The 18,591-nt window shown below is 43.7% G+C and overlaps 1 protein-coding gene across 3 annotated transcripts in view; it reads right to left on the reverse strand.

Moving 5' to 3' along the window:
- The window catches only part of myo3a (myosin IIIA), a 40,507-nt gene extending 23,043 nt beyond the window's left edge, over positions 1–17,464 (reverse strand). The window contains exons 1-7 of one of the 3 annotated variants that reach the window (XM_084702912.1): positions 17,288–17,464; positions 15,783–15,917; positions 6,303–6,407; positions 6,053–6,152; positions 2,041–2,117; positions 803–948; positions 114–140 (exon numbers count right to left, since the gene is read on the reverse strand). In XM_084702912.1, the coding sequence (XP_084559038.1) occupies positions 114–140; positions 803–948; positions 2,041–2,117; positions 6,053–6,152; positions 6,303–6,407; positions 15,783–15,917; positions 17,288–17,461 (764 nt within the window). In that variant the 5' untranslated portion in view covers positions 17,462–17,464. The remainder of the gene's footprint in view (positions 1–113; positions 141–802; positions 949–2,040; positions 2,118–6,052; positions 6,153–6,302; positions 6,408–15,782; positions 15,918–17,287) is intronic. The other 2 variants (XM_084702911.1, XM_084702910.1) reach the window with 2 other exon arrangements.
- Positions 17,465–18,591: the final 1,127 nt, after the last annotated feature.

Here is an 18,591-nt window from a genome sequence, read left to right on the forward strand (position 1 = left end):
TTCAGCAAATACACAAGACTCTGAGGGAATGGCTTGTGTGTGTTTGTGTGTGTGCCTGTGTGTGCCTATGTGTGCCTGTGTGTGTGTGTGTGTGTGTGTCTATAGGATAGGGCTGTGCACATCCGTAGATGGACAAACTGCTGCACCATCAAGATGACAGCAACGATAAGCGTTCATGCAGAATCTCAGCCTGAATTCAATGGCCAACAATTTCCTTTCACCTTCTAACCACGACGGACGCAGAAAGAAAGCGTTTCACGTTAGTCCTCTCTCCTCCCAGCTCTGACCGAATAGGAGAGGGGTTTAGCTAGGATGATGGGAGGACTAAAAGCTTTTCTTCTTTTGACAATACCCAGACCCATGCCCACACGTAACATTGTGTGTGAGAGCAATTCATCTTTCTGGCAGAGAGCAGAAGTGTAGATAGAAAATGATTCGGTAAATTGCACATCTGCTCGCCCTCACTTTGACAATCCATTCCAAAAATCAAATACGCCCCTAAACAAAAATGTGTTGCCTGTGTTTCAAATGAATGTAGTACTATATAAGGGACTGTTTTCATCTGTGTTCGAGATAGGAAACAAGGAATTACTGAGCGAGCAAGGATTAGGACGCCCCAAAAATATCTGATGTTACATTTCTTCATGTAAAGATATATCTAGACCTACATGAAGAGGTTTTTGTTGACATTTGTCAACATTTACCTTATCTAGAGTTGGGTATGGGGTATAATATTAAGTCAGCTCCAACAACATCAGTTAAGTTCCCAATTGGATCCAGTCCTCTATAATCCTGGCCTTACCTCGGGATTTTGAAGAGAGCTCTCATTGGATGGAGGTCAGAAAGGGGCGGATCCCCATCTCCAAGCTCTATGGCTGTGATCCCCAGAGACCAAACATCACAGCGAGCGTCGTAAGTGGAGTCTAGCTGCTGCTCACAGGCGATCACCTGCAACAAGGTCATACAAGCACACACACACACAAACACACACACATACAGATATACACACATACACACACATTGCTGACACCATCAGAGTTTCCATCATCTTCCGCTGCAGGCAAAGTGTGACACACATGGTAATGTACCAACATATCATTCTATCAGGATCGCCAAAAGCTGAAAACACACACACACACACACAAACACACAAACATCCTCCCCAACTACAGTTTCCATCATCAATATCCTCAAGCCATCATGGTATCACGTCAACAAAATGAATCCTTCTCCAAAATCGACAACATCGTAAACCTCGACCTGACACCTCTATCAATATGGCCTGCCTGGGATAGACACCCACAATACATTGGGTCAATCCAAAGACACATGTAAAAGCACAGCACATTCACATCATGCCAAAACACAGGATGTTCCTTCACTCATTTAGATTATTCAGACAGAAGACAGAATCTAAAACTAAAAGCAAAAACACGTCACACAACCAAAGAAAACTTACAAATACGACAAAAGCATTACGAGCTCAACTTTCAACAAACTGAAATAATGGAACTGTCCTTACCCTTTGATATATTTCAACTGACAGTGTCAATCTTCCCTCCACAAACTTATCATCAAAAGACGACCCTTCACCAACGTGTTGAGGTTGCCTCAGCAAAGCCTTCCTACTTCAGACTCCGGCTGCTTGTTCTTCTAACTGTAATGTTGTTGTGTGTGTTTGTGGGTGTTTTATTCTATTCAAATCAGATTAAAATATCCTGAAGCACCATGAGACGTACCTTCATATCCATTTAATTTTAATATGGTCCGTATGCAAATGTCATGGAAAACTTAGAACCACACAACACTACACTACCCACACACACAGAGCCAGCAATAGGTTGGTGATTGTGACCACAGGGAAACAGCACAGATATGCTGTGGTGTAATGTAACCTAAATCATTTAACAGGTGCTTTTAATGCAAACGAGAGAATGAGGGGGGAGATTTGAACCTGGGACCACTTTATTTACAGTCAAATGCTCTAACCACGGAGCTGTACCCACTAACAGTTCCGAGACTTTCGGTCCTCTACATTACCTCGGGCGCCATCCAGAACGGAGTTCCCACCGATGTGTTTCTACGGAGACGAGTGTTGGTCAGCTGGGCGGAGACACCTGTGAGCAAACAGAGTACCCCCCTCCCAGTTAGCCTCAACTAGCAGCTGTCCCCCTGCAGACCAGAGACGTAGCTCTGTTTTGGGAGATAGAGGAGGAGCATGGCTGATGGAGAGGAGGGTTTGTCATGAGATAGATGGTGTCATCCGCCTTCCAGCTGGGAGGTGAACCCACTGATAGCACTGTAGGGGAAGGACACACACGCACGCACACATTCAGGCATACGCCCACACACGCTCCTACTCGCACACATACTGTACACACACACAAATGCAAACACACTCAGTTGATTTGTTATAGCCTTCAACCTTCAGGATGGCTTTAAATTACAAATAATTATGTAAACCCCAGGCAATTTAGCTGAGCATCCATGTTGAACAAGCTTTGGTAAAGGAAAAAGACGACGCTCAGACTTCGTCTATGCAGGCATTCAACACAGGCTGGTGTATTTTTATCAAAGCCAATTTGATAGAAACTATAGACGACTTATAGAAGTCTGACGTATTGTGCTGAGATACAAGTGAAAGCTCACCCAAGTGCATTTGAAAGTAAATATATTTACACTGCATTAGTGCATTAGCAATGGCCACTGTAATGGTTCCCTTTACCAACACATACATCAGACCCTGTGTGTGTGTGTGTGTGTGTGTGTATGTCTGTCAGTGTGTGTGTTTGTGTGGCCTATATTCCAATGTGGAAAAGATCTAGACAAGCAACTGCAGGCCGAGACATAGTCGTGACTCCTGTCTGAACCAATCAGTGTTAACCCGTGGTGGGCGTCACAGCGGCGTAGCAGCGAGGGTCTGGATGTCCTGACGAGCTCCAGAAAATAGCAACACTGGAGGTGCAGAGAAGCCTCAACACAAGCTCCTATGATTCCATTGTGTTGGTGTGTGCAGTGTGTGTCTGTGTGTGTGTCTTAAACATGTACTGGTAGTTCGGCCTTCTTATCTCCGCCAAAAGTGTCCTTCTCAGCCGAGCAGAGCACAGCCCAGCACTCGGACAACCTGGCCCGTGTGTGGTGTGATCATCCTCTCAGACGTGGTGTCGGAGGACGCGCTTGCATTGTGTGTCGGGGGGGTCGGGGGGGGAGGGGGGTCGGTGAGGCCTCCCTGGTTGAAGAGGTTGAAAAGCTGAGCGGAGGGGCCAGGGGGAGGCAACGGCAGATTCTCAATGCTACGGTGGCAAACATCAAAAGGGATTAGGGTAATGTGCGGGGTGGGGGGTGGGGGGGGGTCGTGGGGGGGTTGGGGGGGAGTACACACACAAGGCTGATGCGCACACACGCATGCGTACACAGACTCACACACAAACAGGCGCCCACTAATAGACACACGCACCGTTATAAATAAACCCAGTTTGTATCCATATAACCATATGTGAAGAGTTCACGAATGCACAAAGACGCCTCGTATAAAAAGTCCCCTGGCCATTCTCTTTCCACTACATTACCCAAAGGCAGGCCCGCGGGCCCCACTTAATAATCATCAGAGAGATAACACTGTCAATTAGAATATTCATGAGGAGTCTGAAAAGCCGGCCTCCATTTCTCTCCCTCTCGTCTCCTCCTTTTTGGGTTGTCTTTCCTCTCTCCTGGTGATGGCGATGACTAACTATGGGGTTTTATTTTTTTCAGCTGCTTCCTATAGTGTGCCCCCCCCCCCCACACACACACACACACACACACACTTCCCCATTCCCCCCCACCCCATGTATGATTGCAGAGAACGTCTGTATCCAGAGACGCGTGCCCCTCCGCCCTCATATTCTCCTTCTCTTCAAGCTCCATCCCCCTCTTTTCCTTTTCTTTCCCCACATCGCGTGTCCCTCGCTCTGTCACGTCCCCCCGCCGTCTCTCCCTCTCCCTGTTTGTTTTCTGCCTCCCTCATTATGACTCACTTTTCTAGTTCCACAGTTTTCTTCTTCTGTCCCTCTCAGTTAGTCTCTGCTGTCTCCAGGCCCGCTGACGCCAGTAGTTTGCAAACCTCTAGCCCAGGCCATGAAACTCTATCTTTTTTTTGTATCACATTTAATACAATATTTCAATGACATACTTAAATACAACTTCTTTGTATCAGTTCATTTTATGTATTTATTTGAATGACTAAGGAAGCAATTGAGGAAATACTGTAAAAAGAATCTCCTTGACTAATCGTTTATTGTATCCATCTCCTGTTTTCATATCTAAGAACTCAAGCTGACAATGTTTTCTGGTCAGTACATGATCTTTATCAAACAACACAGACCAAAGGATGTGCATGTCATATAGAGTTGGCCTTGTTTGAGCTTTGTGCGGGTCCCCGCCCCTTACAGCATTCCTAATGTGGCATGTTTTATTAGCATGCCACAGCCAGTGGCCACCTAGTTACATAACAAAGATTGTGGAATAATATATGTGTGTGTGTATATCTGTGTGACCTGAGGGAACTACATAATATGCTAATACAGACATCAACAACAACAAATATGAGAAACCATGAGTACATGTGTAACGTCAGTAAAAGAAGCTTTATGAAGCTTTGAGAGGAAGTGGGTGCACATCCCCAAAAAGCTCCATCATCAAGCTGCTCATGTGGAGGTCGGGAGTTGAGGCGCTCCTCAGCCTTAGGGGAGCAACTTGAGGGAGCTCATTGTGATGGCAGACTTTCTGAAATCGACAAAGCTACACTATGACTTTCTGTTCGCTTCTCTGCTGTCATTTCGACAGAACTGCATTACCTTTGACGCAAGAGTCATTCCAATACTCCCCTTCTTCCTCTCCTTCTTTCTCTTCCTACTCTCCTTCACTCTCTTCCTTCTTTCGTCCCATGGGCCATCACCCCCCTAGCCCCCCCTCTCCTCCACCCCCCCCTCCCCTTTTCCTTCTCCCCACCCCTCATCGCTCTCTCTCCCTCTGCTGAATGTCAGCTTTCCCGTTATCTCTCTACAACCCAGAATCCCCTGGAAGTAATTAGTGTCTTTACGTCGCCTCTGCACTGGGACAGATAGACTTTAGCTCAGGAAGCTGGGGGGCGTTGGGAGGGAGGGGGGGGGGGGGGGGGGGGGGTGAGGGAGGGTGCAGGGTGAGGGATGGGGAAGGCTGGGGGATGAGGGATAGCAAAGAGGGGCTTCGAGGGGGGGGGGGGGGGGGGGGCATGTTGGGCCAGGACAGGATCCAGAGCAGTGAAACTGAAGAGAGGAGGACTCAAAATAAGTGGAGCCTACTCTGACATAAATGTCGTCTGAATGGATATGTTAAACACGGGGGGCCACAAAAGACTAAGATAGAGCAGGAGTTTGGATTTTGAGGCATGTCTATGGGTTCGGACGACGTTTCACGGTAGACCTTACTTTCCAACGAGAGGGGCGGAGCATTGTGCTCACAAACGTAGGTGAAAGCTTTTAAGAGAAGGGGCCACTTAACAGCCTCGATGGAAGCCGGTCCAAAAAAAGAAAGAAGCTCATGTGTTGAGTGGAGATAGCTACAGTAATGAAAAGAGGCAGCCTGGTTTGGACGCCCTCAAGGAACTCTCTGAGTCACTCCAGCGAAAGGTCTGAATCACTCTCCTCATCGCAGGCCTTTCATATCCACCGCTGGTGTGCAGAAAGCCTCATTTGGTTAAGAAAAGCCCAAAAGCAAATCACTGCTAACTCGTAAGAATAACAACAATGTCCACCTCCCCAGCACCAAATGGAAATGTATTAAGGCTTCCCGCCTTCGCAGAATATGTAAACATCTTCCCCTCTCTAAAGAAACTAAGGGGCATATAATTTAAGTGGCAAACCACAGTAGGTAAACCAACGTGAGCCACCCATTTTCATGGTACCACAGCATGTACGCAATCGCTCGTCGCAGCTCTCACGCTCTCTTTCTGTCTCTCACGCGCACGCGCGCACACACGCGCGCACACACACATACACACACGTGCACACATGTGCACACAGACAGAACATACCAAAGTCCACCAGTTTTATTCCTCCTTGTGTGGTGAGCAGGATGTTGTTGCCTTTCACATCACGGTGGATGGTCTTGTTTATATGCAGGTGTTGTAACCCCTGCGGGGGTAGACGCCAACATATGTATATACATATTCAGTATGTACATGTGCAGTACGTATACAATATATACATACACACTGTAATGTCTTTGCATGATATCTTCTCATGACAGTATCTCTCTTCCTTTATCTCAGAGACCACTCTTACCATAAGGGCCTCGTGTAGGATGTAGGCAATAACAGGCTCATCCATCCTGTCCCCTCTCTTCAGCATTCCTTTGGCCAGATCTGTTACCGAGCCTCCATTGCAGAGCTGCAGCAGAACCACACAGAAAAGAACACAACTTTTTTCCTCAGCTTAAACCCTGAGCATGAGTCAGCTATTCGGTTCTGAAAACCAAGACAATGAGCTTCAAATCTTCAATCTTTAGAGAATCTAGACGTGCATAATTTCATATTGTGTAACATTTGATAAAAGCCTGGTATCAGAGCTGAAGATTTCAGAGGGAATCTTCCGGCATGTGTTTGGGGTATTCGATAATGTACTCTTCAATCTTCTGCAGCTTATCTTTCTAAAGCAGCTTAAGGGGAGGTGGGAATCGTGCCCTATAAAATAAAATGCAGATTTTGTGAGGGGGTTTAATCTACTTTGTGGTGACTTAACGGAATATTCATTAAAGATGTGTGAATCATGGCCCCTCAAATCAAGCACATCCTCCTACAGTGTTTGGTAAATCTACTGAGGTCTAGTGCAAGATCTTAAAGCTCTCCTGTAATACATGCCTGAGCCTTGGCCAAATGCATCGAGTGGTCTTGCGGAGTGTCTTCAAAGCAAACCGAATGCTGCATTCATTCATCAGTACAATGACAGATTTTACATGTATTACAGATTGTACGTGTACATGTATCATGTACTGTATCTAGGAGCATGCAGAGTCTAAATGATGGATTTTGTGTGTGTAGAAGTGTGCATCATCAGCTTTGACTTAGCTTTCTTGTCAATGGCAATCCCTCCCAGAAAATTGCTGAAAATTGCCCCAGGTGTTGCCTAGGCAACAACAATACCCTTTCATTTTGGGCTGTTTTGGCATGACCCCCGATAAAAGATAAACAGCATGCTATGGTGTGTCAAACAGTGGGCTATGGTAAAACGTTTTTCAGGCAGAGCAGATTTTGGTGTTTAATATTCAGCATTAATAAAACAAACAATTCTTTTGTTAACACGGTCCTTTAAATGGAACTTGCACTGTTCATGTTTTGCATTTGCAACTCACATTTTCATACGGAATAGCATACTTGAAAGCATTTTGTGTTTCGAGACAAGACATTTCCATTTGTCTAATTATACAGACAACACTTGCACTCCACACACATCCATATCCACAGAGCTCTTTCAGACTTGTGAACTAAAAGCATAATTAGGTATAACATGTTGTTGTGGAAAATCTGAAAAACACTCCTTTGATTGCCTGGCTAGAAATCTTTCACGATTCCATAGGTGGTCTCGCAAATAACGGGGCCTATTTATGTCACACAGGGGTTCCCAAACAGCATGCAAATATCAAAAGATTACAAAGCATACAATGTTTTGTAACATACATTATCCGGATGCTTGAATCAAAACAGTAGCCTACAAACATGACAACACAGGCCTACGGGGAACGTTCCAGCAACGAGGGATCTTTTTGTTTTCTCATTACAGTTCTGCCCACAGCATCTGTCCTTGTAGCATGTGATATCACCTCAGTTGTATTGGCCTACAGATAATTGAGCTAACCACAGGGGCCTGTCAATTGTTCGTTCTAGCCACAGTTCATCAGGCTACTCTATTGAAAAAGAAAGATGAAAAAAAGCAGAAATAGCAGGAAGATAACTGCGATGAAGTGGGTTATTCTAAATTATGCCAGAGACAGAAAGACCTCAAACTTTCCCTGGTTTGACCTTGACAGAGCTTTTCAGCATTTCATCTACACAACTGTCCGTCTATCCAAAATGTATCTTTGCTGTCAAGGTAGGGCTTCATCACTGCCTCGAAGACCCTGCCTCGACCTCCCATTAGACTGGCAGACAAACTGCGGATGAGCAGAGCGTATCGGAGAGCGCTCCCAGACAGAGACTGAGCCCAGCCTGACGTCAGCCATATCACTACCGGGATCACCTGTCATCATTAAATTACACAGGGCGAGAAGGCACACTCATATTAATGGGTGAAGCTCTGTTGCCCTGGCTGGCATTAAACTCGCTAAACGGTAAGCCGCAGTTTTTGGCCTACGTTGTCATGTTCAATGCACGCATTGATGATTTCGGAAGTGTAGATAAGCAGTCACAGTCCCTGCAGACTGGACACGTGTTACATTTCACACTTGTCCTTGCCAACGCTCGCCACACTTGGTCCTGAAGAAGAATTGATTACATCTGATAGACATGACAACATGCCACTATGAGTTTATATTTCATTGATTTCACTAGACAAGACTAGCCTGAAATTGTCATACTCATAATTCTAGTCAGAATATGAGTCTGAAAACTCTTTGTTGGGCTGTGACTATGGGGTGTGTTGCAACCGAACTCGTAAAACAAATGCCTCTTTGCTCAATTGGATAGACCTACAACCAATCAGAGCAACGTAATATGTTGTTTGTTGAAAAACAAATTCAACCAAAGGGCTCTTTTGTGACGTTGTTGATTACGTTACTGTTGATCATCTGTCCATCATCGTATAAAGCCAGCTCTGGCAATTTCATTGGTCCGCCCAGATCTTGGTTTGATATAGTTGTTCCCAATAGGAGACCCTCCAGACCCAACTTCCCAACCACATTTTTTTCTGGGTGGGACGAAGCCTTAGCCTTAGCCAGGCTAAGACAAGACATGACCTACAGGTGAAAATTCCTCATAGTCTAATGTCAGGGATGGGCAAACGTTTTTTAAATCATGCCCATTACCTCTCATTAGCCTCGACAGTGTGGGCACATAATTACTGTCAGCCTCAGACGGCGTCAACATCATTCCTCACGTGGATGTAGATGAGACTCAGGGATAATGCGACTGCCATCACCGACTAGGTTCGTCTTCCAGACTGACTGTGGCTTTAAAAGTATTTTTATCAGTCAGCTATTTATACCCCACTATCAAAAGAGAAGGGATACATTGAAATGCTAATACATGGTGATAGGAGTAGGCTAGTTAAAGGTGTTATATAAATTAGAGGATACAAAGTGGGTGCGACCAGTAAATCTAGCGAATCCCTGGATGATTCAGCATCTTAGTTTATAAACGCCCCCATCGGACAGAGTCCTAATGACGACAATGCTTAGTATGATGCATCAATTTAGGTTTAGCGATATTATGGCTGCAATCAGACATTACTGCCTATAATAGGAAATATAACTAAATCAATTATAATACGAGAAACGGTTCCTCCAGAATCTTGTCTGAACTTCTGCACTTTCCTCGACAGTGGTTTCATAAAATAAGCCAAGGAGGAAAACTCTCCTTGCAGAAGGCGATTGGCTGGAACAGAATTGCTGGAAAATAATTGGTTGGAAAGTAGCGGGCCGTTTCAAAGTTTGCAATTGACATTCCACTGGAACTGAGCTGTTTGTGTTACTAAACAATTCTCAGACGGCCTCATTAACTTCCACAACATGTTTATAGGGGACAGAACTTTTCTTTTTTTGTTCAGAAAAAATGTACCTATTGTACCTTTAAATGAGCTGCAACCAGCCTACACAATGGTATAGGATGTCTTCAAAAAGAACATAGAGTAATTATATTTCAATAAAAAGTCTTCAGATATAATTGGTTGTGGGGAACCAAAAACCAAGGACAGAGCAGGATATTTACCACAGCAGATCAGGTGCATGTTTAGTCATGTAAATTATTGGAACAGATCAAAGACCTGTGGAAGAAATAGATCAAACAAATATAAAGAAGAGTTGAATGGGGATGCCCACTCACTCATACCCAGATTTAAAATGGATATTGGTTAGGGGGAGGTTATCAGCAGAATAGCTTATAAGACTGCCCTAATGTCACACAGGTGCAGTGTTTCATCAAATCTCCAAGTGAATAGACTTTATCCCTCAAACTCAAAGTTAGCCTACCTCCAAAAGTGTGTTTGTGTGCTTGTTTGTGTGTGTGTGTGTGTGTGTGTGTGGTGTGTGTGTGTGTGTGTGTGTGTGTGCACTCATGTATTCTAGGCCCAGTCCAGAGCTAAACTCCCCCTTTGTTTACTGCGACCTTATCGTTCACTCTGGAATGAATGAGGTGTCTACTTTCCTACAGCGGTTAATGAAAGGCCTTTACAAACAATGTCATATTAAACCTCATTGTCAATTGATGATGGTTTGCCTTTGAGGTGTACTGGAGCTGGTCAGGGGAAAGACAGTTGCTTTAGAAGCTTTCAAAAAGATGAGTGGTAAGGGATGTTTTGATTGCCAAATTACACAAAACTGGACAACAACCGTAGTAAAAAAAATAGCTAAAATAATGTGACCTATTTTTGACTTATAGTTCCTCTTCCATCCACCACCATCAGATGTGTTTACTGGGTCGGTTCAAGGAAATAGGGCCACCGCCATCACTGATTAAATGCCACCATCAGGTATTTAAGTGTCCAGCTAATTCATCTACTCTAGTTCATTTCAGTGACTGGACGATTAACTTGGCCTATCATAGTGATTCCTGTCTAAATAACTGTCCTATGTCTTAATATAATGTGTTAATATAATTGAAACAAATATCGCTACAGGTTTCCAACTATTTATCTACATTAAGAGTCTCTAAAGTAATGCCTATACTTTAAAGTGTGACTGGGTTGTGTGATTGGATTATGTTCTCTCAACAGCTGATTAATTACAAATGTCAGGAAGCCGACATTAGGTCTGCACATACTGGTACAAGCCTTTCTAACCACGTCATGTTACAAAATACAGAGGCATGCTTGTTGGTCAAGTCAGCTCCGAGTCACAATTTGCACTGAGACACAGACAAAAACAACCTGGGCTATTTTAACGCATTGTTTGGGTCATTCAACACACTTCACAGGTGGCAGGACAGATGTGTAATGATAGTAAGAAACAAGAAAGTTGAAAAAGTAATCATTTCAAATTTTATACCATGGTCTGGGTGAATACTCGATTCTGATTGGCTGCAGGGGTGTCCATTATCCTGTGATATAGGGACACCTACTACGTAGGCTAGTTGCAGCAAATCAGTCTGTTCACCGTTGTAAATATGTAAAGGATAATGCCCGACTAGGTGTCCAATATCACCTGATAATGGACGATGTGGAGGCGTGAACCATCTGACGTTCTGCAGAGTCCATTATCAGGTGATATTGGACACCTCGAAGGGCATTATCCCACTTATACCATGGTCACTTGCCAACATTTTTTTTTACAAACATTAATTTATGTTTTCAGGCGTTTTGCAAAATAAATCAAACGTTTTTTAACATTAGCCAATATTTTATAGTCCGCTCAGCTCATAGAACCAACACCGGCTTTCCCTTGGCTGAGCTATTAGCCCGAAAGCTGACTTTATGCTAGTTAGAGTCAGAGGCAATAACATTGTGTACGGTTGACAAACAGTAAATGTAATTTTACAGTATGTTTGACAATAAGATTTGCTAGCTAACCAGCAATGTCACTGTCCCAAAATCAATATCAAGATTTTCACAAACAATATCGGCCATACACTAGCTACTAGGCTACACTATGGCCGCAGCCTGTGGACTCATCACTCATTGTTGTAAATACAAGTTAGCTTGTCAAAGTCTTTCAAAATTGTAAATGGAGGCTTTGACTCCGTCACTGTTGTTATGGTTACTTATTTCAGATATTTTGTACAGGCTCCTGTGTAACCAGCGGAATAATTTAGAAAGGTGAAAAGACAGTTTTGCTGCAATGTCCGTTATCACCCGATAATGGAGACCCCTGCAACCAGGATTGAGTATTCACCCAGACAATACGACATGCCTATTATTTTCTTCTTAAAAATCTTGATTTGAATTGGGGACATTGACATGCATGGATAGCTGGATAGTCTTGTTGTTAAACATACTGTCAAATTATAATTACTGTTTGGAGAATATGTAAACTTGATGCGATCATCTCACATCCATTTGCTCTTCAACTCGCTACACAGGCTGCGGCGGTAGCCTAGACTAGAACTAGGCTATGGCCGATAGCTACTTTGTTCGTGAAAATCTGGATATTGATTTTGGGACAGTGACATGGCTGGTTAGCTAGCTAATCCTTTTGTCAAACATAGGTTACTGTAAAATAATATTTACTGTTTGTCAACCGTACACAATGTTATTGCTTTTGAATCTTGCTAGCGTAATGTTAGCTTTTGGGCTACTAGCTCAGCCAAAGGAAAGCCGGTGTTAGTTCTATGAGCTGAGTGGACTAGAAATATCAGTGTTGGCTAACGTAAAAATAAAAAAAACACCTTAGATTTCTATTGCAAAACGCATGAAAACATAAATTAATGTTTGTAAAAAAAAAATTGTTGGCAAGTGACCATAGTATAAGCGGGATAATGCCCTTTGAGGTGTAGCTACCTGGGCGTCCGACAGTTCATGCCTCCGCATCATTCATTATGGAACATTGTACATCTCATCGTGCATTATCCCTTACATAAGGCTAAGGAATAAGCAGATATATCAGAAGTCATGCAAAATATAGGAATGTTGACTGTAGCCAAAAATGACTTAGTTACAGAAGTGACTGAGTTACAGAAGATGACCACAATGCAATTTAGACCTTATTACATAGTTTTCTACTGGTGGCCTATTGATCACAATAAAAAATACAACATTTAAGTGCAACATTTAATCAGCATCAGCAGCAATATACATTTGTGACTAATAAGCTACTGAAAAGGCCATTAGTTTCACACAAAAAATTATATATTGTATACACATGTTTTCATGTTAAAAGGCTGGTTTGCATATTGGAGATGTATATTGCATAATGCATAAAAAAGATACAGAAGTTGTTTTTAAAGACGGAAAGCCATTCCAGATACAGTGCCACTTGTCGCCAAGTTTACCAAGGCCACATGAACCAACAAATCAGAAACCCAGGTCCGTAATTGACACAAGTCTTAATTAGAGTATCACATTGGCGACATCCATGTCATCTTTGAAGTTTCAATACAAGCTTGAGGTCCCTGGACTTCAATGGGCCCAGATTGGGGACCAATAGATGAAAGCTCACTCATCTCAGCCCACATCCGCTAACAGGAAGAAGCACAGCACAAAGATGGGGGCCGTGAGCACAAAGTGGAGGATGCAATTTGTGCGGATCCTCGTCATAATGAGGGAAAGCCACGCACACTGCAGAGAGGGGCTCCTCTGATCAGCACGGCGACATGGAAAATTACTCTTTAGACAGATGGACAGTAACCATGGTGACTCCATCCCAACCGACCACCCCACCCTACCTCTGCTCCCAAACCCACCCTACCTCTTTACACCACCTACACACACACATATGCACGCACACATGCACTTATTACTGATTTTGGTCGGCAATACACATGGTCACAAAAAAAGGCATCTAGCAGCAGGTCTGGAAGGCAGTGATTTCAGCCTGAGGATAAGCCCTCAGATTTGGACAGCTGCCTGAGAACATTTGAATCAAGAGAGTTTGCATACAGATATGCAAAACTCTGGTGAAATAGGAGGTAAACAAACCAGCAAAGCTGGCTGAGAATGCCCAAACACTGGCCCTGCTTCTGAGACTTATATATCAGAATACTTCAGGGAGTCCGACTTTAAACAAAAGTCAGAATTGGTACAGTGCTGCTCCTCAAAGTTGAATTACAATAAAGCCCTTGGTTAGCATGCTTGTTGTTCACACTGTCTGTAAAGGTTTCTTGAATTATCATTCTGTAAATGGTAGAGGCCAGGGAAATGAACTAAGTTAGCTAATATTACAGCCCTTAAAAAGGTCACTGTGAAGGACGTTAAAGAAAGCAGACAGAAACACAAGCTGGCGATGTGAAAAGCTATCCTCCGGGCTTGTGGAACACGAGGGGTGTGGTGGGGCTGGGATGGGGGTGGAGTTCGGATGCTAATGTTGTTGCTGTGTTCTATGTGCTTGGATTACATAAATATGTGAGCTGGGTTCCTCTGCTACCTGACCTTATATTTCAGCTTGTAACACAGGCTAAAGTAATGGAAACAGAACACAGAACATAATAGCATAGATGGCATCAGCACTGGGGACGCAAGCTGAGAGAGCTTCTTCCCCAGGGCACTTTACTGTAGAGGTGACTGCCTGCATGAAGTGGATGTGACTCACAGCGTACACACACCAGAACACGTACAAAAACGCAGAAGTAGACCCACTCGCACACACACGCTTTCACTCTTACGCGGACAGACACTTCCACGCAAACACACACATGTCTATACACCCAACACTGCTGCCGTCTGAGGTCAGGACAGACTCCAGGTGTGATTCTTGGCCTTTTGTGTTTTCCTTTTCCTGCCTGGTGAGGCGGCGGACCAGTCACCAGTCACTTAGATATCTGGACCAGCCTCTCTGTCTTCTCCAGCCAGAGCACAAACAAGAGGGTCAAAGGTCAGGTGGCACAAAGAAAGGAACCCTCTGTGCCTCACCAGACCCCGACAAACACCTTTTGTCGGAGCAGGTTGACCTCTATTACACCTTTTGTCTGGAGGCTGACATTTCAAAGGGCTTTAAGAGGAAATGAAATATGATGGGAGGGCCACATCGTCCTCTCAAATGTAAGGAAACAAAACCAAGGTCCCCTTGAGCTGTGCTTTGAAATATGACCTGGTTCCAGCCATTGCATCATCATGGAATCATTCTTTTCCTTTACCAGGAACGCTAACACCTGATTATTTTCTTGCCCTACATGAGGTGCACTACTTCAGTCATATCAATGACATTGGCTCTCGAGCCGACCAAGAGTGCAACTGAAATCATGCACAGTAACACAATGCTTTTTCAGACACTAGAGTCGATGATGCCAACATCCCAGCAAACACCAGGATCCAAACCAAAAGAGGCGTGTTCTAAAACCCCAGCGTCTTAGAGCCCAGGTCTTAGAATAGTGTCCACGCTCCGCCACACAAGAGCAGCTCTGAAAGAAATCACAGACGTGTGCCAAATCCCCAAAGTGCTTCACTCAGCACGGTGCAGGTAGAGCCAGCGATACCAGACCTTAGGCTCCGACCTGAGGCTAAGTAGCCTCCTACGAACCCAACCAGGGGTCCAGACCCCCTGCTGGGTCTCAGACCGTTGTGTAACGTCCTCCACTTGTTCAGTCACTGACTCCACATGCATGTTGCTTGGCTGTGAGCTAAATGGATCAAATGTATGTGGTCAGACCCAATCAGGGTGAGACGCATGTGGCTCAGGGACTGTCATGTTGATGAGGTTGGTCAGAACGACCAATACCACTAACGGATAGAGGTTTAATGAATGTGTTGCACAGAATACAACGTAAATTGAGCAGCAATCCTAAGGGTGCATTCACAGCAATTGGAAATAGAGAAAAAAAACAGTAAATGAAATGTAAAACTAGACTTATAAACTTCTACTATTGATCTGGCCACATGGTTGTATTGTTTAGGTGAAGTGTCATTGTGTGTCAAATGCCACATGGTTGTATTGATTAGGTGATGTGTCATTGTGTGTCAAATGCCTACCTCCAGTACTAGCCACAACTGGTCGCCATTTTTCAAGTCCTTCATGTAGTACATCCCAAAGAACTTGACCACATTCGCATGGTCTGAGAGGGCCTTGAGGATGTTGTACTCTGCTTCAATCTCCTCATCTATATCCTGCAAAACAAGGGGATTGCTGTTACGTGTTACTGTGGAAATACTTTTTGAAGCCAGATATTGGCAACAGTGGCAATGTTGTATTCTTAGAAGTAGTACATAGGGTCATTTGAAGGTGAACATCACTGCACTAAAACATGTGTCCTCTGTCCTTGATCAGGTCAGCTGTTTAGATGGCACTCAGAATGACACAGACAAAACAACATTCCGGGCTGGAGAGAAAGCTTCCTCAAATACTGAAGCCTAACTGTTTGAAAGAGATAAACGGGCTGGTTTGAGATGCAGAATCCCACTACAGATCTGTGCCTGGTGAATCACCCGACTGAAGTTTCAACAGAATTACTGGTTCCTCCTGCAGAAGCCGATCAACCGATTGATTAAAACAATTTTTCTTTTAGAGAGCCCGTAGATGATTATGCCTTAATGATGAGAAAAAGGAGCAAGCTCTTTCATGTCTAATGAGACGATGATTATGATGAGGTTCCAATTTAATGGATGAAAATGTATCCTAATTAAAACAGTCTAGGTGACTGGTGCAGTTCATTTTACCTTAAAAAAAAACCCAGACATGATATTGAATGTACCATGATGGTCTGTCAACACATGTTTATTTAAACTTAAGTCATGGCTTATGCTTTGTAAATGGACGGAATACCGAAAAATGGAAAGGCTGCAACATTGTTAGTCTTTTAGATCATTTCAGACGTTACAGTAAATGGGTCCTAAGAAATGGCAGACAATGGTTGAATGCTAAAGATTGCTGGGTAACAAGACCTAATTTGATATGATTACAATGACCTTGATGCGTTCATTGAGAGAGGCTACAGAGGGATGGATGAACAGAGAGATGCAACGAGAGGGATGCAGAAAGAGGGATGGAGAGAAAGGAACACAGAAAGACAGAGAGCGAGAGAGAGAGAGAGAGAGAGAGAGAGAGAGAGAGAGAGAGAGAGAGAGAGAGAAGAGAGAGAGAGAGAGAGAGAGAGAGAGAGAGAGAGAGAGAAAAAGAAAAAGAGAGAGAGAGAGAGAGAGAGAGAGAGAGAGAGAGAGAGAGAGAGAGAGAGAGAAAAAGAAAAAGAAAGAGAGAGAGAGAGAGAGAGAAAAAGAAAAAGAAAAGAGAGAGAGAGAGAGAGAGAGAGAGAGAGAGAGAGAGAGAGAGGGGGGAAGACAGTGATAGCAGGGAGGAGGTGTACGATTGCACAGTCCCAGAGTAGCCATTTCTCTTTCTCATCAGGTGTCAGCTCTGTGGCCTAAAGGTATGGCAAGTTTTTGGGTTGCAAAGGATTTATAAACCCTCACAGGGAAAAGGATGTCACTCACAAACTGATAAGACTGACATTCACTGAGTACCAAAATGCCACACGTCTTACATGGATGGGGTCTAGGATCTTGACGGCCGCTTTGCTCCCATCGATCTTGTTCAGCACCTTGTAGACTTTCCCATAAGTCCCTTTCCCGATAGTCTCGATGATCTCCCAGGTGTCGGACGGGTCTGGGAAGTTGTCGAAGACGATGGATTTCCCTGATTGTGGAAACATCTTCATCAGAGATCTCCTGAGGAGGTAGAACAGACACACTGGATGACAGGAAGTACTGGCGATAGTTCTGAATAAACAGTGCAGTAACGTTGCAGATGTTATGTCACACTCCTCTGCAAACCTTTCCCCCGAGGATGCTTGCAGTGTGTACTGGGTATTCTGTTCAAGTACAAACTGTGTACATCAGCCAAGAACTTTATTTTGTGTTGGAAGTTTATTTGAATGCCAATTCATGAGTAATAAGCAAGACACCTGGTTTGAGAAACACCTATGCAGACTTTTGCAACACAAACTACCAGAAAGCCAAAAACCAGCAGTTTCTCTGAAACTCTGTAATGTCTTTCTTTTGAAAAGCTTTCTTGCATTTTGGCAAGTCACATTAAATCTACAAAGGACTTTGATAAAACGGACATGAAGGCACAAAGAGGATGAAGAAGACGCTAAGAAGCGTGTCCACATCCTTGAGGCGTTCTCCCACCAGCACACACACACACACGTGTGAAGTGAACAAAGTAATAACAGAGCACCCTGGCGGCTCACTGGATGAGTATGCATACCATATATTCTATCACCTCAGCCTTGAATCCAGCCCAGGCACTTTTGTGCTCGCTCTCTCCCTTACATTTCCTTTCACTCTACACTGACACTTGGAAAAATAATAATGGCAGCAATGCCCCACAAAATATATAATACAAAAAGAAAAGTAGTCACATGCAGATAACCGGTTGGAGAGTTCACAGAAAGGTTTCTAATCAACAAGACGGGAATGGAATAAAGCTGCAGAGGTAATCAAAATGTGGTTATCAGAAAAACTGCAAAAGACATTTTACTTCATTCCAAAACCAAAATTATATTACAGAACGTTATATGCCAGGACTAGAAGACTAAAAGTTTATTGGATGTCACATATTATTCACTAGATGAGAAGACCTGAAATATAATCACTGGATGAGTTAGCGTCTTTTGGATACTGGATGGATGATTTTTGAATATGTGAAGAAAAACAAGACGTTGTATAGGTCATCTTTCAAAAGTGTCCCATCACCTCACTAACAACGATCAGGAAGGTCCACGGTATACGTTTAGTAATATCAAATCAATTGGCTGCAACACAGTATATGGCCCTCAACCATCCC

Source organism: Hypomesus nipponensis, chromosome 8, assembly GCF_054491055.1.
Source record: "Hypomesus nipponensis isolate SF chromosome 8, ASM5449105v1, whole genome shotgun sequence".
NCBI lineage: Eukaryota > Metazoa > Chordata > Actinopteri > Osmeriformes > Osmeridae > Hypomesus > Hypomesus nipponensis.